This window comes from Suillus bovinus (assembly GCF_016758785.1).
Source record: "Suillus bovinus strain UH-Sbo-P2 chromosome Unknown EDB93scaffold_33, whole genome shotgun sequence".
NCBI lineage: Eukaryota > Fungi > Basidiomycota > Agaricomycetes > Boletales > Suillaceae > Suillus > Suillus bovinus.
In genome coordinates this window covers 18,436-44,049 of record NW_024542089.1, presented here as the reverse complement: position 1 = coordinate 44,049, position 25,614 = coordinate 18,436, and the positions used below count along the sequence as shown (strand labels likewise).

The following is a 25,614-nucleotide window of genomic DNA, read 5'->3' as shown; positions in this document are numbered from 1 at the left end:
CAATTAGAGTCATCAGACGAGAGTCTACTCATGCTTGAGTCGTTTTCATCAATGGTTCGGCCTCAAGCATCCAACGTTCGCAGCTTCAATTACGGTCCATTAATTTCACGTTCGTATGTCGTCTCTCAAGATAATTATCGCTTAATGGTAACGACCCAACTAGAGTTGTCCCGTTCCATCATACGGTTTGGGTCGCAATTTAGCCCATCTATCATCATTTTTCAATGAACGATTTTTCAGATATACTTTCGACCCGGCTCATTGGAATACTTTCCGTGTCGATCTCAACTTGCGTCACCAGCGACTGGTTTGACAAGCACGCATTGTACTTTACAATGACATTGGGAAGGTAGGGGGAGAGAATGCCGAAGCCAACCCGCAGGTTTGAGGAGCAACCGAGGGAGTGCTGGGATTGTGGTAGTCGGGGGTGCTGAATCGGTGATATAATCACACGGTTTGGTTTCAGTCTTGAACGCTATCATCACCGCTCCAAGCTGCATTTCAAGGTTACCGGTTACACTGCTGATGGAAATCAAAGTGCTCGAAAACGTAAAACTGAACAAGCACGGTACCGTTGGCGTTGGACCAACTTGGTGATGCAAATTGTCCCGCAACTGTCTGATTCATAGTTAAGCGCCACTGCGCATAACAATACTGTCTGGTTAATATTCGCCAAATAATAATCACAGGACTGGAATACTAAGAATCAACTGCCACTGATTTGGCTGATGGCCTGCAGTGGCATGGCAATCACTGTCTGAATCTGTCAACAATGTTAAACTGTGATGTTGTGAAGCTGAGCAAGTGACTGACAACATGGGGCATCCCTTGTGAAACAAATTGCCAGCACACAAGGACCCAACAGAACTGGCTGTTTGCAAGAGACTGTCTGATAAGTCTGAACGCTCTCCCAACTTGGACACTTCAAGTTGGTACCTTTGATGAGTATGCATCAGATATTATAAAACACTGTTACCAGCCTGTGTGAAACTTAATAAGTCAAGGTGAGCGCTGGTATGTCCTTCCTTGCACGTAATTGACATGAAGAACACCCCAAAACCATTCATGTTTTAGATGTTCTTCATGTCACTTACGTGGGAGGAAGGACTTTTGGGGTGTCAACTACGTGCAAGGAAGGTAAGAGAAGGCATGGTGGGAAGAATTGTCAGAATTCTGGATGCTTATTACGTGTCAAATGTGGATAAAGATACTGATTATGACTTTGTAGTATTTGTCAATTACGTGCAAGCAAGGACACGACTCACACACAAGGAAGCCTCGTGAAGTAATTTGAAGAATCTAATAAATAATATTTACACAATGCAGCCTTGGAGCAACGTGTCTGAGTGCTAATTCTTGGTGATATAGGAGTGTGTAGGCGCAAAGGTTCTATTCAGTTTATACTCTCCGCTACTCCGCTAATGCATGTCAGCCACATGTCAAGAACATAAATTATTGGCTGCGACGGCCTCAAGTCACGCTTATCAACCGAACTAGATTTTTCGGTTCAGAATTCATCACAAATGTTTCCTCCAGATTGATCGGCATCTCCCAGGACTCGCCTCATCACAGAATTGCTCGTCGCACTTACCCAAATCGTGTTCAAATTGCATATTCTCATCATGCTGTCGATCTGTGGTTTTGGGATAGGTTACTACCGAATCTATTCAATCAAACATGTAAGTACTGCGCCTTGGTCCGCAATGGTGTGGTGGCACCACCAGTGGTTCTGCTTGCCAAACTTCATGTCTACACTGCCTACTGTCCGATGGATGGGCATATAAAACTGTGAGTCTATCCTCATGAATTCCCGCAATTAGACCCTACTGCATACCACCTCCCCCCGGCTCTTGTCCTTCAACTGGAAACCATGGTAAACAGATGGCTCGTGCCAGTCAACCAAGATGTTCTCGACGCCGATGTCTGCTGCACATCCGCCAACCCATCCACTAGTTGCTCCTGGCATAGTGGCCCAGTGGCCCTTCACAGTACCCAGCACTACGACCCTGCGTCACGGGGCGCATTACCGATGTATGTCCTTCGCGCCATATGGTTTGACTTTCTCGTAATCACCCTTATATGCAGGTGGCCGGACGTCCGAGCTCACCATTCGAATTCCACCAATCCTATCATGTTTAACGAGCCGTCGTATCAGTGGCAGATTTTCGCCATCCCTCCTTCGAGCGAGCCACTCTCAGCTACTATACCTCCACATTTAGCTGTCGAATATAGCTTTTCATCGCAGCCTCATATTGAAAATTTACATGATTTTTCAGAATATCTACCCACCACCCACCCACATTTCTTCCTGCCTCATAGCCGTCACTCATCCCCGCTCCTGCCATGCAAATGGCTACACGACGACGCACTCCGGATGTGCGGATTCCAAGGAACTCTAGAGGCGCTAAAAGTGCACTGCCATCAAACCCACTTCAATGCTGGTCCCCCAAACGCGCAGATAGAGTGCCGCTGGGACTATTGTGATTATAAAAAACGTTCGAACTCTGCAGTACGGTCTATGCGGCGCGACTGTATGTGGCGCCACACGTGTGAAGTTCACTTGGGAATGAAGAGAGTCACCTAGGCGAGCTCACCCCCTTATATATCCTTGCTGTGCCATTGCTAGCTATGCTGCTATGATAGATCCTTATCAAACATTTGTCGTCAACTCTCATGTTATAGTTTTCTACGTTGACACCAAAAAATATTGGGTGATATTACAACGTGACATTAAGAATGAGGAGTCCGTTGTTAAAGAAACAGGCATAGGCCACACGGGTCAGTCGAAATTTTAAACGAGGCGCAGCAAGAAAAGAATTAATTAGATCACTGGCGCTGCTAGGTCGATTAGTTGTCGCTGAGTTGTAGGCTCCTGTTACCCTTTTGAAGTGCTTCGGCCCCAAAAAACAAGTACCTGCGTTACCTTGCAGCAGAACTTGCTGCAGAAGTCAAGACCTGAAGCAGTGTTCGGTAAGGTATTTTCTGCTCGTGTATAAGGTTAAGCATCTTACCATCGCGCATCTTCTACTTACCACCATGCCTGACCTGGAGTCTCCCGCCGCCTACTAGGCTACCACACCTGACCTTCAACCTGCCCGCCCCGATCCTGAGTATGACGACGATTTCAGCCCGAGCAGGCTCGTCAACACAAAGCAGAACCAGAGCTACAACCGTAGCACAAGTGCTCCTGCTCACGCACAGAAAATGTGTCTTCAAGCAAAAAAAAAATGAAGTAAACACATCTTTGCTTTTTTAAAGCTCGTCGAACTTAAAACGAAGGATCCAGAGATGGACAACAAGTCTAAGTCGTCGTAGTTATTTGGGAGTGCAAGGAGCTGATAGGGGTGGTACCAGCGCAGGCTCGTGTTCTGGGATTCTTGCCGATAATGATAATGACGCTGAGAGGTATGATCCTCCATAATACCTGGGGGAGAAACGGTTGAGGCCGGAGACTTGATACTGAATAACTCGGTGACAGGCCATCAGTGAACCGATGAGTCCTCGATATTCAAGTTGTAGCCGTGAAAACTGTAGAAGGATATCATTTGTCCCTGATATGCTCATATATACAATGAGAAATCTGATTTGTAAATACATAGTCATGGATGCCTGCAGATCCAGAGTGATGTGAACGGTTCTTGACGATGTGGCGACGTTCCTCCAGTGCAGCGGATGTTGAACGTTGAGGGATCCTACATAGCACATTTGTGCCCATTGTGTTCGTTTTGCTTTATTTATGCTTTATGTAACTGATCACTGATGCGGCCTGACCATCTTAATTATTCTAAAAGCACCATACATATGGCAATGGTCGACAACGATCTTCCACAACTGTCACATCCAGATGACTACCAACGGTATGGCAGACAAATGATACTCGACGGCTTTGGCTTGGAAGGTGGGCCAAAATTTGGATCCATCCAACTGCTCACGCAAAACCACCCAACAGGCCAGCTCAAACTACAGAACTCATCTGTCGTGGTTATCGGAGCAGGCGGGCTTGGTTGCCCTGCATTACAATATCTCGCTGCAGCCGGCGTAGGTACGTAGGCCCGATTTCAAACAACCATACAACCTCACGTTTGCCAGATAGGTCGCCTAGGCATAATCGACCATGACACGGTCGAACTGTCCAATCTCCAACGCCAGATCCTTCATACAGATAAAACGATCGGCAGCCCAAAAGCCGTATCTGCAGCCCAAGCCATCGCTTCTCTGAACCCACGCGTCAATATTGACGTATGTCCCACTGCTCTGGATTCATCCAACGCGCTTTCTATTCTCGCCCCGTACGATGTGATCCTCGATTGCACAGACAATGCTCCCACACGTTACCTCCTTTCTGATAGCGCCGTCAGGCTCAAAAAACCGCTCGTCAGCGGTGCCGCACAGAAATTCGATGGTCAGCTTTGCATATACAATCTGGGCGATGACGGTCCCTGCTACCGCTGCATATTTCCGAAGCCACCTGCGCCAGAAATGGCAGGATCGTGTGAGGAGACGGGTATACTAGGTGCTGTGACAGGTATCATCGGAAATCTACAGGCACTTGAAGCGATAAAGCTCATCACTGGTCTCCACGGTGAGTTGTACCAGCTGTTGTGAGGTTTGTAGTTTCTGAAAGATCGACAAGATGGCAAAGCTTCTTTACTACTTTTCAGCGCTCTATCTGTCCCTCCATTTCGCACCGTGAAGCTGAGATCAAGGAAGCCCACCTGCGCTGCGTGCGGGATCGAGGGCCAGAAAATTGGCACCATCGAAGAGACAGATTATGTAGCATTTTGTGGTGGCGCACGGCCGAATTGGTTAGAGCGTGGCCTCGAAGTTGGCAAGCCTGAATCGCGGATATACGTCAAGGAGCTGAAATCCGTCCTCGAATCAAGCATAAATCACACCATCATCGATGTGCGACCGAGAACCGAGTTTGGTATATGTCGTCTTCCGAGGTCTACAAGTAAGTGATTTCCAGGGTGGAGACAGTCATCTCACCAGCATATTCAGGTGTCCCGCTCAATGTCTTACTGGCTAACCCAACGCCTCATCTTCCCTCAGACAAGTCCTGTCAGGTGTTTGTTCTATGCAGATTGGGCAACGACTCTCAAATTGCTGCCGATGCCATCAGGGCAATAGACTCTAATCTGATTGTAAAAGATGTTGTCGGAGGCCTACGTGCGTGGTCAAATGAGATAGATTCCAACATTTCCTGTGTATTGAGATAAAGTACACTTGTTTCTCTTTCATGCGATGATCTATGGTAGAAGCTGGTAACTATACAGGTGGACCTCGAATTGAGATCCAAAATGATACACGTTTTCACTTTTCTAGAAATGAACATGATAAGAATGGGCAAACCAACAAGGCAATGATCCACGTACTTAAACCTGCCTTCAGCCACTTGGGTATCTTCTTCCCAGCACTTGTACTTGACGTTGTTGTGGGAGGTGTACTATCAGGCTTCTCCGCCTTGAGAGGCTCGGCGTCAGCACTGGGGGGTTTCGGTAGCTCGATCGCGTTTGCTAGAATGGATGGCAACAGGGGTGCGGGGACAGTCGTGCCTACGAGCTTCGTGAGGAGTAGTACATGACTTCACCGCGAATGGACCTACCATTCAAAGATTCATCTTCGAAACGCAGAAGAAGTACTGATGATGGGGCAAGATGCAGTTGTGCCAAGCTTAGATCACGGACATTTGGATCTGATACCTTCAGGTCTCGCTTGGGAGGAGATTGATCTATACATGATGTCAAAGGTCGGCCCATCGAAAACGGCCAACACACGAACATAATATGAACTTGATAGGTTTGACGTCATCCCGGAGGGACGAGCGCACAAAAGCGTACACAGAGCGAATTTTGTCCGTAGAGGGGAAAATCCTCTCCAGCTGTGTTCGATCAGAGAATCTGACACGTATCGTTGTCTGCGTGTATTCAGCCCAGATTCAGCTGACTCGGGACCGAAAAGACGCACATTGGGCCATCGATCTCTCTTTGACGTCTCTGCTGCCTCTCGCTGAGCTCGTACTTGTAGTGGGGCATCAACTAGTGATCGTGTCCGGGCGCTTAATGTTGCTTGGGCAGCCTTCAGGTCAGCAGGAGATGGGGTAAAGTAGGAGTCTGGCAGTTCTTCTACTGTAGAACTTGACGATGAGTTACGAGACAGTATTTCTGAAATGTGGTAACCCACAAGGAGCGCTGGTCGTTGATGAATTTGGAGGCTTATACACCTTAAACTCGGTCGCAGCAGTGTCTCCTGCACTGATGGAGCCTGATGTGGACGTGCCACTATCCTCCGTAGGCGTAGATAATTGTGAATTCTCAGTCATGGACTGTTGGACGTCAGGTTCAGAGTGGCAGATGACTGATCAAAGAAAAGGTGTATATTGGTACATTGTACAACAACAAATAAACGTTTCGCAGTCTTACAATCTACAGATACATCGGAAAGTCTTACAGAGGACCTGTGGATGGAAGCAAAGTCAGTATCCAGGTATTTCTTCTCAATGAAAGAGAATAAAAGATCAGAGGTTGCAGAAGTTGTCTCAGCTCACTCGCCTCAGGGCTGGCTGGCGAGCTAACCTTTTGGTGTAAGACGAGTGAATCGAACGCAAATTACTAATAGCATCATGAAAAAGAATGATGAACTGAAAACTTACCAGCTGCTATATCTGCGTCAAAAAGAAAATAGACGAAAGGAAGCTAACAAAACCAATTGGCCAAGCTGACTCAAGTTTAGCAGCATTGTTTGGGTCTATTTTGATTGGCTTACCTAGCCAATATGTAGGAGATCGATGATATCGATAACTGCTTGTCTAAGACATTGTTTCCTCATGTCACACAATCATCACGACGGACATTGCAGCCACGAGAGCAACGACAACGACCATGACCATGACCATGATCACGGTACCAGCGACCTTGGCCCAAATGATAATCTGTTCCCGCACATTGACCGCGCCAACGTTGTCGCACTCAACGCCACAAGGGAAGGCTCAGTTGCTGTTAAACCCTGGGATCAGAGGAACAACGAGGAAGCTGTATGTCATGTCTTTCATACATGTCTCATGTTCAGGAACTGATCATCTTAAAATCATTTCTAGTTTTTGGAGTCGGATGCTGACGATCAGCTGTAAGGTCTCGCTGAATCGAGATCTCGACATTATGCAGCTCAAATGACATTCTATTGAGAATTTTACGTATCCCTTTCACCGGATCTGTCAAGCTTCGGTCTTTACTTTTGAAGACGGGCCCGGCTGACCAGACCCCAACAAAAGTTGCTTTGGTTGGTCTAAATCCTTATTTATTGATATGTTGTTCACGGCCCATGTGTAGTTTTCGAATCAGCCCAGCATGGATTTCAACGACGTTTCTGACAAGGTGCCTGTCCAAGAATTCGATATTCCTCAGGACAGGAATATTGCGGAGTACGCTGTCAAGTACAACTATTCTGTCTCTCTGCGAACATCGTGTTGACATCAACCCTCCAGGACGGCAAAGTTCAACAACGTGTCTTCCTTGACGTTATTCTTTCCCGCCTCACAGGGTGCGGATACGACAAGGATTTATTATGTCGGTCTCCTTGGTCATTGGACTGAGGTATGCCAGTTCCCGAACCACTGTTTTCGATTCTCAAGACTTGTTCATTTTCTCAGCGCAAGAGCGAGCCAGTCATCACTATATATGAAACTCAGGCTAATCTTGCCGATCACGAAAAGATTCAGGGAACAAACGATAACTTCAATACAACGCAATCCTAATAAAATGCAGATTCCCTATAACATAACTACCATGCGATAAAACAGTAAGGTTCTTGGTGTGTGTGTGTGTACAAAATAGCATGCAAGTGCATATGATGTATAGTGGAGCATAACAATCAATGTAAAAGTCTGAACCCACGCTTGACATCGCCTATATTCACAGTATATCCATCATTTTGTTCTCGAGGAGCAAACAACGCCTTGAAGAACCATGCTCCAAAGCCGACGAAGTAATTGAGATGGTCTAGTCAATCACGAGGGGTTCATTCCTTGTCCATTCGCATTCCGTTGCATAAACGACTGCATCATCTCGCTATTCACTGTGGACGCCACGCCGCCAAGATGCATGCCCCCACTGATTTGCCTCTGCGGTACCCCGCCACCGCCCTGTTCATGTCGATTGTTAACATATCCTCACGCACGCGCACCATATAACAACTCACAAACATATTCATTGACATATTCGCTCCATTCGAAAATGGACTCATATTTTGCATTCCCACACCTGGTACTGGTGCTTGTACCTCCTGCTGCATTGCCCCCGCCTGTAGTTGTTGGTGCTGCTGCAGTTGTCGTTGCTGCTGCCGGATCTGCTGCTGGAGTACGAGTTGTTGCATGAGGTGCCTTTGCTGCTGCGGGTCAAGGCCCTGAAGTCGCGTCATCATCTCAGGGGTGAAGCCACCTGGGGGTTGTAATCGTGGTTGCGGTTGTTGTAGTTGTTGTAGGGGTAGTTGCAGTTGTGGTTGTGATTGTTGTTGCAGTTGCGGCTGCGGTTGCGGTTGCGGTTTTGGAACGTCAACTTTGCTAGAGCCTGGCAGATCCGGAAGTCCCGTAACAGGGAACGCTGCGCCTACTAGCTTGTTACTCATCGGGAACACGATCATATTCTGTGACATAATCCCAGAAGGAAGTTGCCACGCCACTATGCCAAACTGAATATCAAAGAATATCAGTAGGAACGACAGAAAGCGATAATGGATGGAACACTCGCTGTTCGTGCTTCCATCAAGGTCTTCATTAACACATTATGAACCATGTCATTCATTTTCTGTTCAATATTCCGTGCTTGAGGCTTGAAATGGACCATCACAGAAGATTGGTGGTGTTTCTGAAGCCACAGCTTTAATTCCGAGGGATCCTTCAGTCCTTCTTTTGGTATATTAATGAACATCCTCTCGGGCCATGTTTCCGTGTGGCTGCACAAGAAATTAGTACTAAACCATAGAAACTGTTCGATGACATACAGTTGACCCTTAGAATTCATAAGGCCGGCCACCTGCACTTCGAACCCCTTTGACTGTCCAGCATGCTGTATAGTGAAGGTGAAAGAGCCCTCCCATTGCTTTGGCCCTCCTGAGATTGCCGAGGTTGAGACCTGGGGCTGGGACTGGGGCTGGGGCTGAGACTGATGGTGAGATGTAGATCCGGAGGCAGCCGGATGGGCTGGTCGGGGCTTAGGTGAACCGGAAAAGGTTGGTCCTTGGATGCCAGTCTTGTTGAGCAACTTGTGCATTTGCGCCGCGACCTCTGGATTCTGGAATCCTGTTGTTCCCAAACGCGCCTGCTGCATGAAGTGCATTAGTGCCTGCTGATCAGTTAGCTGAGGCTTCTGATCTGTGACCGGTGGCTTCTGCTCCTCCATAGGCGCAGATACGGGAGCAGACACCGTTAGCGGTACTGCACCTTCCGACTTCACGTTGCTGGTCGCCAGTTGAGGCTGAGACTGAGACTGAGACTGAGACTGAGACTGAGACTGAGGCGTTTCTCCCGAACCCCCTGCACCTGGATTTGAACCGCCCATCGCAGGCCTATTCACCATTTGATACAGAATAGCCTTGATCCTCATCGCCTGCTGATATTTTACGGAGCGATCCATCTTAAGCGACTCCAGATCTGCAGCGTTCCCGGCAGATTGTACTTCTTGGATTCTAGCATCGAGGGCTTTAATCTCGACTTCGAGAGCTTTTCCGCGCTCGACTACCATGTTGACGTTGGGGGGGAATGTGTGTTGCATGGGTGGTGCATTGGGGTTCGGAGCATTGGAAGGTGGGTGTGCGGCAGGTGCAGCAGGGGGTTTTGCAGGGCTAGGTGCAGATGCCGTGGTTGCGTGCGGAGGTATGGGGGAAGGCTGGAGCATTTGCGGATGTGGTTGAGGTAAAGCAGAAGGTGTGATAGAAGGTGTGGGAACCTGCCGAGAAGGTGGTCTCTGGCCTACTGAACCGGCACCTCCTCCAGGAGGACGCGGGCTAAGTGCTGGTGAGCTTTTCTCGCCGACCTTCTGTCGTTTTGTATCTGGTGTTTGAGGAGACTCATTTGAACGCTTTGCAGCGTCTTGAATTTGTGAGCGCGGGAATGGGAGAGAGGTTGTTCGTGAAAGCTCACTGATTTTTGGAGTCTGCACATGCGACAGTGGGGGAAATCCAGAAAGCTTGAGTATATGCGGTGGGTGGACAGTGAACCAGGGATTGGTTTGTGGAGTTGATGATGAGGTCTGAGGAAGAAGAAATTTTAATGACAATGCTACGGACATGAATGTGAACTGACGGCAGACTGAACATCCTGGAACTGTTGTATTTGTTGTAGTGTGACAAGACTCAGATTAATTTTTCTCTACGAGGCAGGTCAAGACCACGAGAAAAGTTGATTCAAGGATGCTAACCTTCTTGAGTTCTATCGGTAGCGTGTCCCATGTTACTGAGTCTAGATACGGAAGGGTATTACATGTGGGCCTTTGCGCAGAATCGGGTGGACGTCCAGCGATATGTATTATATGCGATACGTGCATTCGACCATCCTTCGGACCAGTCCAGGCGGGTGAGTTATGCAAGATGTCAAAGAACTTCCATCACAGCTTAGAGTGAGAAGTGGGTCAAGACATGGTAGTACTGGTACACACCTCAATAGCAGCAACCATTCCCTCCAGTGCTGATAGTCCCCTTGAACCGTTTACTGAACCGATTCCTAACTTCCTAGGATCCTCACGCAATTCCTTCATCACGAAATTCGGGGAGAAAAAGAAACGTTTTGATAACAGGGGATTGGGATATGTATCCGCAGCGCCATATGTCACTAAAGCTAGTCGGAACTAAACACATCGCCCATACAGGCCCGTACTCAGCATGATACTTGTCAGAAGACTGATCCAGGTAAAACGCACATTATGCCCGCTGTATGTTTCGTTCAAACGCTTGAGAATCGGCAGGATGTACGCTGTGAGCACACGAGACCATTCTATGGCAAGTGCTAGGGAGGCATCGATGACACAGGCGACGGCAAGAACTTCCTGAGCTGCATTGGGCTGAGCTTGGACTTCAAGTTGCGATACTTGTTGCTGCGATTGCAACTGATTGGACATGGGAGAAAGTTTGGGAAAAGCGACGATCACAGCTTGCGTTCGAGGAGTTCCAAGGTCCACAACGAGCCCACAACGAGCCTACAACGATGTCAAACAGAATATCGCGGAGTCAAATTATGATGGAACGTGGTTTCACGGGGATTTCGATGTTAGTTCGGTCGCGCGTTCCTAGATTGAGCATGAAGCACTACTTGATCACCCCTTCGGGTACTACTAGACAAAGTTTTCATTTGACATTTCAAGGGTCCAAACAATGGTATCAAGCTAAATAAGTACTGTTGTCGACAGACGAAGGGGACAACAGACTCCAGGGTAACTAAAGTAACCAGAGATAACATGTAACGAGTGTCTATGTAGGGCGACACAGCGATGTGCCCAATCACACATCAAGAGTCCATCTACTCGACTGTCCTATCGGTTGTCCTTCGACTCACATAGGTATAAAACGTGCGCCTTATAATATTATGAAGTATGCACCACCGCCGATGCCCAGCATCGTGCTTGCTACCAGTCCATACCAACCGCTGGAGACTGAGAATACCCGGCGGGTTGCACTAGATGTTGCTGCCGCGCTCGTACCGACTGAAGCCAGATACGATGAGTAGTTGAGGATTGTGCCGGTGGTTGATGGGGTTGGTAATACAGTGGCAGGTCCTGTAGGTGTAAAGGTTGCTAGCACGGCGACTGTAGAGCCAGCTGCATTCGTTGTGGTGTAAGTATATGGGGTAGGTCCCCCTGGTGTTAGAACTGTTGTTCCGGGTTGTCCTACAGGACCTTGATTCGGTGTGGTGGAAGTAGTCGCTATGGTTTGGAGTGTCCCAGGAGTAGTAGTGCTAGTAGTAGTTGAGAGGGTATTCGTAGTAATGGTCTGCCTACTACATTATGAGCATGTACTTTAAAGCTAAATTATAAACGACGCTTTCACTCACAGTGTTTGTGTTGTAGCAAGACCGTTAACGGGGTTTGTTGTAACAACTTCCACAACTGTAGCACCAGCGCTGTTCCAGTAAGACAGAAACTCGGTGTAGAAAGGGCTGATAATCATACATATTGGTGGTAGTCAATGTCTGAGCATGCACCCACGATGCCCACAAGGCGATGATAGCTAGTATAGGGCTCTTCATCGCGTTTTTTAACAAGAAAGATGCGCTTGTCGTTGTCTGGGATGTGAGCCGCAGTACTTAGGTATCAGCCCATCGGCAGGACAACCTTCCATATTTGAATATGTCCTGCCGACTGCCGTGAGAGTTCCATAAAAGGACGATTTCCCCCGAATTTTTCTCGTTCTTGCAGAGCTCGTGACTGGTTTTTTTTGGGAGATGATAGATCGATGGCGGCAATTCTGCCTGCATCGTCTTCCCCGTACATCTACTGTGTCTTGTTTTATTTTTCTGCGACCGTTTTCTGTGTCGCACACTCTCCAAGCTAAGAAGAAGAAAATGCCTCCCAAGAAAGCTCCTGCCGCAGAGAAAAAGGTATTGCTTGGTCGTCCAAGCAATAACTTGAAGATCGGTATCGTCGGTATGCACTTATCATCCTACAATCGAATACATACTCAATTACACTCCGTATAGGTCTTCCGAATGTTGGAAAGTCATCTTTCTTCAATGTTCTATCCGACACCGGTGCGAATACAGCTCTTTGCAGTCACGCATGCGAGTCTTAAATATTTTAGATTTGGGAAAGGCTGCCAACTTTCCATACGCAACAATTAACCCAGAAGAAGCGCGTATCCCCGTGCCGGATGTGCGTTTCGATTGGCTTTGCGATCTGTATAAGCCCGCCTCGCGCGTGCCTGCTTTCCTCACCTGCATTGATATTGCAGGTCTTACTGCGGTACGCCCATGACCCACGTAACCTGATTTCCCCACCGATATATTTCTAGGGTGCATCAACAGGTGCAGGACTTGGAAATGCATTCTTGTCTCACGTCCGCGCTGTCGATGGTATCTTCCAGGTCGTCCGTGCCTTTGATGACGCCGAAGTCATCCACGTAGAGGGTGACGTTGATCCTCTCCGTGACATGGAGATCATTCAGACCGAACTTCGCCTCAAGGATATTGAGTGGGTCGAGAAGCATCTTGATGGTCTCAAGCGTACTGGCCGATCGCTTGGCAACAACAGTTTGGCGGATAAGGCTAAGAAGGAAGAAATTGTGCGTCTCTCTCGAAACACTGTTTGGCGTGTAGCTGGTACGGATTCACGCTATAGGCAACAGTTGAGAAAATCTACAAGGCCCTTACTGTCGATGGCAAGGATGTCAGAAAGTGCGAGTGGAACAACAAGGAGGCAAGTCTTTCTTGTTATTTTTTTTGGCCAGAACTTTAGTTTGTATCCTGATGAAAAAGAGCCTTTGCTCGATAACCCAGCTCGTTGAGGAGGGAGTAACGCCCCAGTATTCCTTTGAGATCACTTTTTTTTCTGATTCCTTGCCATCGTAATCTTCGTCTATCATACTGACTGTCATCTTACAGGTAAATATTCTATTTTCGTTGTCGCTTATAAGCGATGAAAAAGAGCATTGCTCGATAACCCAGCTCGTTGAGGAGGGAGTAACGCCCCAACATTCCTTTGAGATAACTATTTTTTCTGATTTGCTCATTGTCTTCCGCAATCTTTCTGCATGCTGACCATTGCCTACAGGTAAATATGATATTCTTGTCATCACTTTTGAACGATGAAAAAGAGCTTCGCTCGATAACCCAGCTCGTTGAGGAGGGAGTAACGCCCCAACATTCCTTTGAGATAACATGTTTTTCTGATTCCTTCTTTGTCATCTGCGGTCTTCATCTACTATACTGACCATGATCTTACAGGTAAATACCACATTCTCGTTGTTGCTTTTGGGCTGTCGTGGTGCAAAGAGCACTAGCTCGATTATTTCACCTCTTTGAGGCGGGAGTGACGCCCCATCATATGATATTTGTTCGACCCTGAATTTCACCAACTTTCTGGTTTCTTGATGCACGCTAATACCTACCGTAGATCGAGGTCGTCAACAGCCTTACCCTACTGACCGCCAAGCCCATCACTTACCTCGTCAATCTCAGCGAGAAGGACTATATCCGCAAGAAGAACAAGTGGTACGGCTTTTATCAAATACCATTTGTCACCACAGCCCACACCCGTACACAGGTTAGCCAAGATCAAGGGCTGGATTGACGCACACAACCCCGGTGACCCCCTCATTCCATTCTCTGTATCACTGGAAGAGCGTCTCGCGCAGCTTCCAGACGATGAGCGTGCTGAGGCTCAAAAGGAACCAGGAGCACAGAGTGCGCTCGGGAAAATAACACAGGCAGGGTACTCAAGTCTTGACGTGAGTCTTATCCGCTGGTCGCCAATCGCTCATTGATCCGAATTTTTAATCATAGTTAATTCGCTACTTCACCTGTGGACCTGATGAAGTGCGCGCATGGACGATTCGCAAGGGGACAAAGGCACCTCAGGCGGCTGGTGTTATTCAGTGTGCCAATTTTTATTTTTATTTTACCCCGTCTCACACTTATGTAGCTCGGACTTTGAGAACAAGTTCGTTTGTGGTGAAATCATGACGTATGAAGACCTCAAGGAGTATGGAAGCGAAGCTGCTGTCAAGTCTGCAGGTAAACTGAGACAACAAGGCAAGCCTTATGAGAGTAAGTTCTTCCAGTCGTTTCCTTGAAACAATCACTGATGGACGGCTGGCAGTGGTGGACGGAGATATTGCTTACTGGAAATCTGGTTAATTGGACGGATGGTCAAGAAGTTAGGGCTGCTGTACGCTGCATACATACTTGTGCTAGATGAGGCAAGTAGGATGATCGGATTGTTCAATGATTGATGTTTTGTGAAAGATCATAATGTCACATTGGGGTCGCGTCGCTTCTGCTAGTCGGTATGTCTGCCTTTGACGCAGATGTGGCGCTGCACCGAGGCATGCCTCGTTAGCGTTTGTGGTAACAAAGTTCGCAAATGTGACAGAGACGTGTGATTGTTCATAAGGTGATGCATGTTGATGCGGAATCGTGGAGCCTAATTGTGCCAGACGCTAATAACAGTCCAAATGCATGTGTTAGATAGAATGGAATGGCCAGGAAAAAATCTGGTCATTCGTAACAATGAGGGACCCCATGGCATGTGAAAATCAGGATTCAAGTAAAAATCAAGGCGACTATAACTCTCCATTTCGGATGATTCAGTTACTACGTATATGTAGGGCCCTACTAGAAATTACTAGTATGGTGGATGCATATATATGCATACCATGATCAATTCTGCTATACGAGTAGTCGGTGGGTAAAAGCATGCATGACGTAATACTCAGTCCTCATTTCAGTATCATATCCGGATGGAGGACGCCATGGATATCCATCTTTCAGAAGTTTTTTTGTTTTAGATTCAAACTTGTAAGGAGCGGCATTTTGAATGCCAACGACGCCATGAAATGAGCACGCGGAAGCCATTGGGAGCGAAATGAGAGTGAAGAAGGCGTTCAAGTAGCGCGCGCACCGGGAGGGGCACAGGCAAGTTAAAAACAGATCAAGACTGGTACTGAGAGGCAAGTAATACACACTAATAGTACGACTATGACATCCCTGACAGTCACAACAACTGTGTTCTCCAGTCAATTCACCGTCCTCACTCCTCCTCGCTGTCCTCCTCGCTATGTCTCCCTCGTCCCTCTCGTGTTTTGACGTGCGTCTACGCCTGCTTGCCGACGTTCTTGAAAACCCGCAGCGCGCGCCGTCATCGCTTGAACGGCGGCAGAAGACAAAGGAAGGGACGGTATTTTGGGGAGCGACGGGCTAATTATAAGAACAGAGCCAGAGGACGTCCGCACGCATGGCCCTCAGGCCGCAGAGAACCTTGATGTCGAGATACATGACGAGAGCTGCCACCGCCCTCCTCTTTATCGATCGGCATCTCTACAAACGGGGAGGATCAGGAGGCAAATCTCATTGTGGATGGCGGGCGAGTGTCCCTGTTCTTATGCTGTCTGTCACGCGTAGGGTTGCATATTGATTCATGCGTCTAGGACAAGATCTGGCGATGGTCGCGCCTTGTCTGAGCTAGTGCTGGCCTCGTCCCGCGGCACGTACTACGGATATTGAAGACTTGCGTGTGTTTGGAATTCGCTGATCGAGAGTTATTTTTTCTTGCCTCACGTTCATGGTACTCAACCACACGCGCGTGATGTGCCGCGGCAGACAACAATGATGCATACTTGTACAAAAAAAACATGAAATAGCGAACTGCAGCCCATTCTCCGTGACAGTTGAATGTCACTTTCGTCAACCAGAACATATTCATGAGGCAGCTAAACGAAATCCTTCAGGTGCGTGCTCATTCATCCTCAGCTAAGATCTGATCTGTGGGCGTCCACAGCTGCCTCTCAATGAGCTTTCCCGACTGGTTAGCGAGTTTGACCTGCAACAAGCGTCAGGAACAGTGCAGCATCACAGCCAATGGGCCACGCAACTGATTTATCATCTTCAAGTTCCACGGTATAGCTACCAAGTCCGCCGGGGACTTGGAATCTGCACATCATCGTCAATAGATAGGCCTTGTCTGAAGCACAGCCTGACAACACGCACCCGACATTTATGCCTGTTCTGATGGCATTCCACCAATACACTTTGGTGTTCATGATGGGTTTCATGCTTGACTGCAGATTTGTGCAAAGAGGTGAGATTCGAGTCTGAACCAGTTTCCTCAGACACTTACGTCTGCCCCCAAGTAATGTCCACTGTCGCTGTTCTGGAGCGTGCACTGAAAGGGCTCTTCACTTGTATAATGCGCGTTCCACTGTTGATATTGACATCAATCATCAGCGTCAGGGTCACGACTTCGACTGTAGCTGTATGCTGACCAACTGCTTCTGGTTGTCCTTTTCGTAGGTCTGGCCTTCGACGATCTCGACCGCACCATCTTTGCGGATCCCCAACACGAGTGTTTTGTCCTGGGCATTCACAAGGTAACCGCTGATGGGCATGATGATTGAGATTTGTTGTTTAGAAGGCAAGGAAGAAAATGCGAGATGTGAGTTGGTCTTCAAACCCAGGATCGCAACACCATTATTTATATGCGCATTCCTCAGGGCATGCACTCGGCGAGGACATTCTGCCGTCCCGGGCAGCACGTGCGATCCTTTACGAGCGCCATGTAGTCAATGCCGAGAAATTCGAGTAACGACACGAGTTTCGGTGGCCTGTTAGTATCGGTTGAACCTTAGTACTTGGTTCTTTTGATTCTCTCCGAGTCCAAACTTTGCACCATCAATTACGAAAACCCTTCTGACATTCACACTCTACTCAACATGCTCGCTTCTGTTTAGTGTGTCGTGTCGAGTGGTATGTAACGGTCTTTCATGCTAACACACCTTTAGACACTCTGACCGGCTTTTCGAAACACCGTCAGCCAAACTTCACCAAACTCCTATGCTTTGGAGCGAATGAAATTTTTTCGAGAATGGAAGCAAAAGACGCAGTTTGTGATCTTCCCATCTCCGTTTTGACTTTCGGCGGAGGCAATGCTCCACCTGAAGATGGTATCTATTTCGTGATTGCTTGCATGATCACCGCAGCCACAGGTGATGACACCACTTCAGAGCTTTATTGTGTCGATGCGAGTCTGCTTACCGACGAGTGCGTGCTTCAGCCAGTATTCGTGTCTTTGCAGGACATGCGACCCATCGACTGCTGAGCTGGGAGAAGACTTCTTGGGCGATAGACAATCTCTCGAGCTCATCCCTTGTATTTCTAGCCTAGAGACGCGCCATACATACTAAGCGACGGTGCAGAATCATACTTGAGTTCAGATGCTGTCAAGGAAGCAGACCATGCTCCTCCTGATGTCCCTGAGCAAACGTCAGACTATCTTATTGAGCAGTATGTAACTGCCTTTCATACTAATACACCTTCAGACACTCTGACCGGATTTTCAAAACACCATTAATCAAACTTCACCAAACTCTTGAGTCTTGTGCTTTAAGGAGCTAAGGAAATTTTTTTGGGGTTTCATCGCACTCTTGCGCGATTCTAGTGCCTCGCTACTAGCTAGAAACACCAAACACCCTTGGCCTTGAAAGGACAACCAACCACGACAGCAAGGCGGTCCACCCACCCTCGCAGATCACCTTCTGTTTCCCCAGGACACAGTCCCATCGGAGCTGGCAGGCACTGTGCGCCTTCACCCGTAATTTCTCTCCAAGTCTTTACCATTAAACTACACATTTGCATCGTAGTTCACGGTAGTCAAGTTTAAATATCCATTTCTTCATCACCGCGCGAGAGTGTCTAAAGGTGTATTAGTATGAAAGGCTGTTACATACTGCTCGACATGATACACCAAACAGAAGCAAGCATATTGAGTAGAATTTGGGGTCTTTTCGTTATGAAGGTGTTCATCTTCGATGGCGCAAACTTAGTTTGGACTTGGAGAAAATTAAAAGAACCATTTACTGTGTGGCATTTGTACAACATCGCACGTGGTGTCACGAGTCTACCTTTATGTTAGACACTCTGATACAGGCTTCACATTTTCAAGAAGTGAACCCCAAAAAAATTTCCTTAGCTCCTTAAAGCACAAGACTCAAGAGTTTGGTGAAGTTTGGTTAATGGTATTTTGAAAATCCGGTCAGAGTGTCTGAAGGTGTATTAGTATGAAAGGCAGTTACATACTGCTCAATAAGATAGTCTGACGTTTGCTCAGGGACATCAGGAGGAGCATGGTCTGCTTCCTTGACAGCATCTGAACTCAAGTATGATTCTGCACCGTCGCTTAGTATGTATGGCGCGTCTCTAGGCTAGAAATACAAGGGATGAGCTCGAGAGATTGTCTATCGCCCAAGAAGTCTTCTCCCAGCTCAGCAGTCGATGGGTCGCATGTCCTGCAAAGACACGAATACTGGCTGAAGCACGCACTCGTCGGTAAGCAGACTCGCATCGACACAATAAAGCTCTGAAGTGGTGTCATCACCTGTGGCTGCGGTGATCATGCAAGCAATCACGAAATAGATACCATCTTCAGGTGGAGCATTGCCTCCGCCGAAAGTCAAAACGGAGATGGGAAGATCACAAACTGCGTCTTTTGCTTCCATTCTCGAAAAAATTTCATTCGCTCCAAAGCATAGGAGTTTGGTGAAGTTTGGCTGACGGTGTTTCGAAAAGCCGGTCAGAGTGTCTAAAGGTGTGTTAGCATGAAAGACCGTTACATACCACTCGACACGACACACTAAACAGAAGCGAGCATGTTGAGTAGAGTGTGAATGTCAGAAGGGTTTTCGTAATTGATGGTGCAAAGTTTGGACTCGGAGAGAATCAAAAGAACCAAGTACTAAGGTTCAACCGATACTAACAGGCCACCGAAACTCGTGTCGTTACTCGAATTTCTCGGCATTGACTACATGGCGCTCGTAAAGGATCGCACGTGCTGCCCGGGACGGCAGAATGTCCTCGCCGAGTGCATGCCCTGAGGAATGCGCATATAAATAATGGTGTTGCGATCCTGGGTTTGAAGACCAACTCACATCTCGCATTTTCTTCCTTGCCTTCTAAACAACAAATCTCAATCATCATGATCATCAGCACTTACTTTGTGAATGTCCAGGACAAAACACTCGTGTTGGGGATCCGCAAAGATGGTGCGGTCGAGATCGTCGAAGGCCAGACCTACGAAAAGGACAACCAGAAGCAGTTGGTCAGCATACAGCTACAGTCGAAGTCGTGACCCTGACGCTGATGATTGATGTCAATATCAACAGTGGAACGCGCATTATACAAGTGAAGAGCCCCGTCAGTGCACGCTCCAGAACAGCGACAGTGGACATTACTTGGGGGCAGACGTAAGTGTCTGAGGAAACTGGTTCAGACTCGAATCTCACCTCTTTGCACAAATCTGCAGTCAAGCATGAAACCCATCATGAACACCAAAGTGTATTGGTGGAATGTCAGCGAAGCAGGCATAAACGTCGGGTGCGTGTTGTCAGGCTGTGCTTCAGACAAGGCCTATCTATTGACGATGATGTGCAGATTCCAAGTCCCCGGCGGACTTGGTAGCTATACCGTGGAACTTGAAGATGATAAATCAGTTGCGTGGCCCATTGGCTGTGATGCTGCACTGTTCCTGACGCTTGTTGCAGGTCAAACTCGCTAACCAGTCGGGAAAGCTCATCGAGAGGCAGCTGTGGACGCCCAAAGATCCGGTCTTAGCTGAGGATGAATGAGCACGCACCTGAAGGATTTCGTTTAGCTGCCTCATGAATATGTTCTGGTTGACGAAAGTGACATTCAACTGTCACGGAGAATGGGCTGCAGTTCGCTATTTCATGTTTTTTTGTACAAGTATGCATCATTGTTGTCTGCCGCGGCACATCACGCGCGTGTGGTTGAGTACCATGAACGTGAGGCAAGAAAAAATAACTCTCGATCAGCGAATTCCAAACACACGCAAGTCTTCAATATCCGTAGTACGTGCCGCGGGACGAGGCCAGCACTAGCTCAGACAAGGCGCGACCATCGCCAGATCTTGTCCTAGACGCATGAATCAATATGCAACCCTACGCGTGACAGACAGCATAAGAACAGGGACACTCGCCCGCCATCCACAATGAGATTTGCCTCCTGATCCTCCCCGTTTGTAGAGATGCCGATCGATAAAGAGGAGGGCGGTGGCAGCTCTCGTCATGTATCTCGACATCAAGGTTCTCTGCGGCCTGAGGGCCATGCGTGCGGACGTCCTCTGGCTCTGTTCTTATAATTAGCCCGTCGCTCCCCAAAATACCGTCCCTTCCTTTGTCTTCTGCCGCCGTTCAAGCGATGACGGCGCGCGCTGCGGGTTTTCAAGAACGTCGGCAAGCAGGCGTAGACGCACGTCAAAACACGAGAGGGACGAGGGAGACATAGCGAGGAGGACAGCGAGGAGGAGTGAGGACGGTGAATTGACTGGAGAACACAGTTGTTGTGACTGTCAGGGATGTCATAGTCATACTATCAGTGTGTATTACTTGCCTCTCAGCCTCGATCTCGCCTGTGTGCATTAGTGTTTTGTCGATCCATTTGTGTAAGTGTTGTGATAAATGTCATTGGGGTCGCGTCGCTTCTCCTAGTCTGTATTTCTGCCGTTGACGCAGATGCGGCGCTGTACTGAGGCGTGTTTCGTTAGCGTTTGTGGTAACAAAGTGTCAGAGACAAGTAATTGTTCACAAGGTGATGCAGTTGATGTGGAATCGTGGAGCCTGCCAGACGCTAACAACAGTCCGAATGCATCATGTGTTGTTATGGAATGGAATGGTCAAGTAATAATGAGGCGCCTTGGTAAGCGAGACTCAAGAGTCAGGTAGAAACAGAGACGATTATAACTCTCCATTTGGGATGAGTTACCCTCCTACGTATATGTAGGACACTACTGCACTGACTAGGATTGAAATCTCGCCTTGGTAATTACCCTCTTGTCATGTCAAGCCTGAGTATTGATCTTGTTCAACCAGATCTCACATGTTTTGTGTCCACCTTGTACATGCTGATGCATCTGGTGTATCTTCCACATCCTTGTATGCCCTTTGATGATACATGGTGCTGAGTTAACCCAGAGGTGAATACGTTGGAAAAAATGCACACATTCTCATAAAACCCCTCGAAACTGGAGAGACAAAGGTACAAGTAACTTCTAATGGCGCCTAGCAGATATGGAGACGGGGTACAACAAGTGGTGAACATGAAGAAAAATTTGAGAAGTACCATAAGAAAGATATCCATCAAGAAGACGACCTCTCTGACATGACCTCCTCCAGCTTGTACCTTCCTACGATAATATGGGTTTTGATAAATCCATCGAAAAACGCGATATAGGCGTCATATGCCTCAGGACGCGGTCTCAGGAATTCAAGGATATTATGATGTGCTTGCACAGTTTTCTCGATGAGTTCGTCGAGCGCGTCCTGTTTGGTAAGACTGCGAGAAGCTGCCATGAGCGACAGGTAGTTTGCGGAGTCGCCTTCAATCTCCTCTTTGTAGTATGACAATATATCACTGAATCGTGGAAGGTTAGAAAAATTAACAGAAAATCATCGACATGGCATAGTAGTCACTTTGTGTGGTTTAAGACTATAGCCAAATCCGGCATGCATTGAACGTATTCCCGAAGCGGGATTGTGGGAGGGAAAACGGAGTATGCGTATGCATAGGGCATGCCTGATAGCATCCTAGAATACTCGGGGTACGAGGGAGTCTTCCGTGAGATCTGTTCACACAAAGGGTCAAAGATCGAAGCTGTTTTCATTGAAAAACATCATACCGGCATATCTTTGGTCTCGTTGTCAAGTAAAGTGGAAGACAAACAGTCGAGTGCGGACGTAACGATAAAATTTGACGCTGGTGCAGAATAATGGCAAGCGACCTCCCGCAAGAGCTCGTCATAGGCATTCATAACTGGATGCCCCTGCGGTTGGCAATTCACGAACCGTTCGGTGAAACGATACATATGCACTATATATTCCTCCTTAAGCATCATGTCGTCGATGCAGGTGCCCACGGCAGTAAATAAGCACATCCACATCTGAGTTGCGGGGTCGGGGAGGTGGTCGTAAGCGTTGGACATCATGGCCACCCCAATGGCCATGTATGGGAGAATGTCGTCCATCGGATAGCCGCGCTTGATGGCCTCCTGAGAGCATTCGGAGTACCGCGCTTCGTCAAGTGTGATATTCTTATATTGCAAGCCGCAACGCCGAAGAAATTCGGCGACGGACTGGCAGATGCTTGCTAGAACCTATATTCGACATTAAAATCGAGACATGGAAGCGTATCAAAACACAAGCACATACTTCGACATCAAGGGTGGATGTAGATAGACAGTTCGTTGTCATCTTGAAAAATTGCTGAGAGATTGAAAGTTGGCGAGAGAATGGTTCCAATGGGTTGCATGTACACTGCATTTATACTCTATCACGTATGTCGATTGACGAACTCGTATGCGATGGAGAACCGTCCTGCGAGGCTACTACATGACATAACGGGGGTGCCGGTGAACGTTGATCGTTAATCTCCAGAGAGTTCACGCCTGATACCAACCTGATACGATCCCTTCGGAGGCGATAACCGGATCAGATGTTATCAGATAGGCGTAGATGTAGTCCTTTTGAGGTATCAACGTCTTACCTAGGTAAATACGCAAATAATTGTGTTATCTCCAGTCTCACTGGAGAGAGCGTAATTTTTTCGAGATTGCTGGGCCGTAGTGCTATCAGATATCAAAGACTGCGCACTCCAACGAGTCGGATGGTCATGATTCTGGATAGAAGTATGATAGGTCTACATGATGCGTGTATATGGCAAGGACGCCATAATTGCAGGTCCTTGCGACATGTAGTGGGTGATGCGACTCATGTTAACCGGTAGAGAGGTTAGACCGGTCCTTGACGAGCCTAGTCAGAGGTACTATATCGTAAAACAAAAATCGGCAGTGATGCGATTCATGCTAACCGGTAGAGGTTAGACCGGTCCTTGACGAGCCTAGTCAGAGGTACTATATCCAGCATAAGGCAAAGCTTGGACACTGTCGGTAATGATTAAAAGCCTGAACAGACGGGAAACGGTCATGTTTGACCCCGGGACCCAACACCTTTCAGTCCACCAAGTATTCGGAGCGAACATAGATGTTACTACTGCTCTCACAACAATCGCATCTTAAGCCAGTGCCGGCCCGGATGTAACACGTCCCTTCGAGGACACCGCCACACCAGTGTTCCAACCAATTCCGAAATTCGCCTACCCACCCAGATGATCCTCCCAATTAATTGTAGGGCATGCAGGCAAAGCAGAACGCACATGCAAACCTTCGACAACACAGCGCTGTAAAACCCGTAGAGGCTGGCAAGCCCGCCCGCTTTCAATATGCACACTCGTGAAGAGGTACTAGTAAGCATTGTCGTTGAGATAGCACGGAATCTTGAAGCATCCTTCGCGTGGACACCTCCGTTCTAGACCGAGCCTCCTGATACAATTGACCTTTTTTCTGGTCCAGAGAGTTTTTGCCTGACGATATTTCTGCTGAATTTGCGGTTCTCGAAGAGTTGAAGGGAGTTCAGAGCATTAAGAAGTTGAAGTGCTCGATGGGAAGTGCTTTTACATTACATATGAATGTTTGATGAATTTGATCAAGTGGACAAAGTTGGATAATATCACGGGCTATTCTAGATGAGGTTGGGATTACAATGTCGAGGATGATGGATGGGACGAGGCATGTTGATGTTATCGTTTAGTATTGGTTTAGTAAGAGAGCAACACACGCACGAGTCATAGATTGGTCAGTCCACAATATTGCATATAGCCTAGAGTTTTCCCACTGAGCTCTACCCCCTACACTCACCCCAGGATGCGGATCATGATGAGTATGTGTTTTTCATCGCGTGACATCGCGTTGCTAAATATTTTTCTTCATAAGCTAGAGTCCTAGACATGTCAAATGTCATGCGGGGCTGTAAAAGCATCTAGTGGACACTTATTGCTTGTTCCTCTATGGAGATCACATTTTGCTGTTAAAATGGCTTCTCAGACACAATGTGAACTCAAAGTACGTGGTTGTTGATGCGGCTTGTGATGAGTTGATGTTGGAACTTGAAGCAACTCGAAGGTTTCTGTTGTTGGGTCTGTTACAGAGTCAAACGAGAAAGCGGCTAGGGTTGCAAGTGGGCTGGGTCATGCTATGTATGTGGAGAGTGCTGGAGGTGAGCACTACTAGTACTTCAACGCGTCTCTTCAAGTTGCAGTACTTCCTGCTAACTGATTCACTCAGGCGTCAACAGCCCCGCTCTCCGGAACAACATAACTTGCTTCCTACCGCCCCCTCCTCCGATCCTCTCATTCCGGGACGAATACTACAGGAATTATATACACCTAACGCAGTATTTTGCAGAACCAGAGACGTATTTCGCTGCTCTTGATCCTTCTCAGGCTCCCCCACGCCTCGACTCCGCAAAGAACGTCCCAAATACTTCTCGATCTCGTACCAGACACCCTCAAAGGTGATATGTTCACCGCACTCGAACATCTAGACGAGTGTCACGCCAAACGCATCCAAGAACTAGACTCGATGCCTCGTTGTACGCTTGACGCGATCTGGTGGCCGGTCGTACAACGGTTGGTCGAGACGAAGGACGTTTCAGTCATTGACAGCGCATGTCAGATTTCTTTAGCACTCATGATGCTCCTTCCAGGAAAAAATTACTCTTGCGGCCAAAATCGCTATTGTAACCCCACCAGATGAGTCCGCTTCACAGTGGATATGCTCATCCGAAGTTGGCGCTCGTTCTATGAATGCGACAAGTTGTTGTTGTTGTCATGTCATATTCCCGCGGGCGATTCGTATTTCTACTCTAAAGCTTGCTGAACGCCTCTTATCAAGGATCGGGCAAAGGCTCGGTTTTTCGTGTATTTTTCTCAGATAAAGGATCTAACGGGATGGAGGTTGCGCTTCAAATGACTTTACGATCGTTCACCGTCAGCTCTGGACTCGAGTTAATTTACTG

The 25,614-nt window shown here is 47.7% G+C and overlaps 9 protein-coding genes across 9 annotated transcripts; 5 read left to right on the top strand and 4 right to left on the bottom strand.

Annotated features, from left to right (window-relative positions):
* Positions 1–3,801: 3,801 nt before the first annotated feature.
* Positions 3,802–5,219, top strand: EDB93DRAFT_1251045 (uncharacterized protein; the record flags this gene model as incomplete). Its single annotated transcript, XM_041453107.1, has 4 exons — positions 3,802–4,042; positions 4,094–4,582; positions 4,634–4,954; positions 5,002–5,219. 4 exons carry the CDS (start codon positions 3,802–3,804, stop codon positions 5,217–5,219), a joined length of 1,269 nt encoding a protein of 422 aa, XP_041306978.1.
* A 94-nt stretch (positions 5,220–5,313) lies between these two features.
* On the bottom strand, positions 5,314–6,322 carry EDB93DRAFT_1104471 (uncharacterized protein; the record flags this gene model as incomplete). The annotated part of the gene is made up of 6 exons (XM_041447417.1): positions 5,314–5,321; positions 5,376–5,555; positions 5,606–5,731; positions 5,782–5,917; positions 5,968–6,128; positions 6,184–6,322. 6 exons carry the CDS (start codon positions 6,320–6,322, stop codon positions 5,314–5,316), a joined length of 750 nt encoding a protein of 249 aa, XP_041306977.1.
* A 504-nt stretch (positions 6,323–6,826) lies between these two features.
* EDB93DRAFT_1321318 (galactose-binding domain-like protein) lies at positions 6,827–8,027 on the top strand (the record flags this gene model as incomplete). The annotated part of the gene is made up of 6 exons (XM_041454933.1): positions 6,827–7,033; positions 7,097–7,125; positions 7,185–7,278; positions 7,329–7,432; positions 7,484–7,592; positions 7,649–8,027. The coding sequence occupies 6 exons, from the start codon at positions 6,827–6,829 to the stop codon at positions 7,751–7,753; spliced, it is 648 nt and encodes a 215-aa protein (XP_041306976.1). The 3' UTR covers positions 7,754–8,027.
* EDB93DRAFT_1251042 (uncharacterized protein) lies at positions 8,006–11,108 on the bottom strand (the record flags this gene model as incomplete). Its single annotated transcript, XM_041453106.1, has 8 exons — positions 8,006–8,140; positions 8,197–8,685; positions 8,739–8,949; positions 8,998–10,244; positions 10,298–10,363; positions 10,413–10,592; positions 10,650–10,838; positions 10,911–11,108. 8 exons carry the CDS (start codon positions 11,106–11,108, stop codon positions 8,006–8,008), a joined length of 2,715 nt encoding a protein of 904 aa, XP_041306975.1.
* Positions 11,109–11,316: 208 nt separating this feature from the next.
* On the bottom strand, positions 11,317–12,354 carry EDB93DRAFT_1149480 (uncharacterized protein). The gene is made up of 3 exons (XM_041449628.1): positions 12,156–12,354; positions 12,038–12,106; positions 11,317–11,983 (listed from the first exon to the last, which is right to left on the bottom strand). Exons 1-3 carry the CDS (start codon positions 12,230–12,232, stop codon positions 11,563–11,565), a joined length of 567 nt encoding a protein of 188 aa, XP_041306974.1. The 5' UTR covers positions 12,233–12,354; the 3' UTR covers positions 11,317–11,562.
* Positions 12,355–12,403: 49 nt separating this feature from the next.
* EDB93DRAFT_1149476 (P-loop containing nucleoside triphosphate hydrolase protein) lies at positions 12,404–15,151 on the top strand. The gene is made up of 10 exons (XM_041449627.1): positions 12,404–12,629; positions 12,683–12,733; positions 12,784–12,944; positions 12,994–13,263; positions 13,320–13,397; positions 14,094–14,191; positions 14,244–14,427; positions 14,483–14,574; positions 14,622–14,746; positions 14,799–15,151. The coding sequence occupies exons 1-10, from the start codon at positions 12,428–12,430 to the stop codon at positions 14,834–14,836; spliced, it is 1,299 nt and encodes a 432-aa protein (XP_041306973.1). The 5' UTR covers positions 12,404–12,427; the 3' UTR covers positions 14,837–15,151.
* A 4,513-nt stretch (positions 15,152–19,664) lies between these two features.
* Positions 19,665–20,243, top strand: EDB93DRAFT_1251038 (uncharacterized protein; the record flags this gene model as incomplete). Its single annotated transcript, XM_041453105.1, has 4 exons — positions 19,665–19,787; positions 19,852–19,932; positions 19,992–20,062; positions 20,120–20,243. 4 exons carry the CDS (start codon positions 19,665–19,667, stop codon positions 20,241–20,243), a joined length of 399 nt encoding a protein of 132 aa, XP_041306972.1.
* A 1,600-nt stretch (positions 20,244–21,843) lies between these two features.
* Positions 21,844–22,953, bottom strand: EDB93DRAFT_1251037 (isoprenoid synthase domain-containing protein; the record flags this gene model as incomplete). The annotated part of the gene is made up of 4 exons (XM_041453104.1): positions 21,844–22,117; positions 22,177–22,328; positions 22,383–22,856; positions 22,912–22,953. 4 exons carry the CDS (start codon positions 22,951–22,953, stop codon positions 21,844–21,846), a joined length of 942 nt encoding a protein of 313 aa, XP_041306971.1.
* Positions 22,954–24,253: 1,300 nt separating this feature from the next.
* EDB93DRAFT_480955 (uncharacterized protein) lies at positions 24,254–25,537 on the top strand. Its single transcript, XM_041456514.1, has 4 exons — positions 24,254–24,477; positions 24,535–24,659; positions 24,720–24,813; positions 24,882–25,537. Exons 2-4 carry the CDS (start codon positions 24,552–24,554, stop codon positions 25,112–25,114), a joined length of 435 nt encoding a protein of 144 aa, XP_041306970.1. The 5' UTR covers positions 24,254–24,477; positions 24,535–24,551; the 3' UTR covers positions 25,115–25,537.
* Positions 25,538–25,614: the final 77 nt, after the last annotated feature.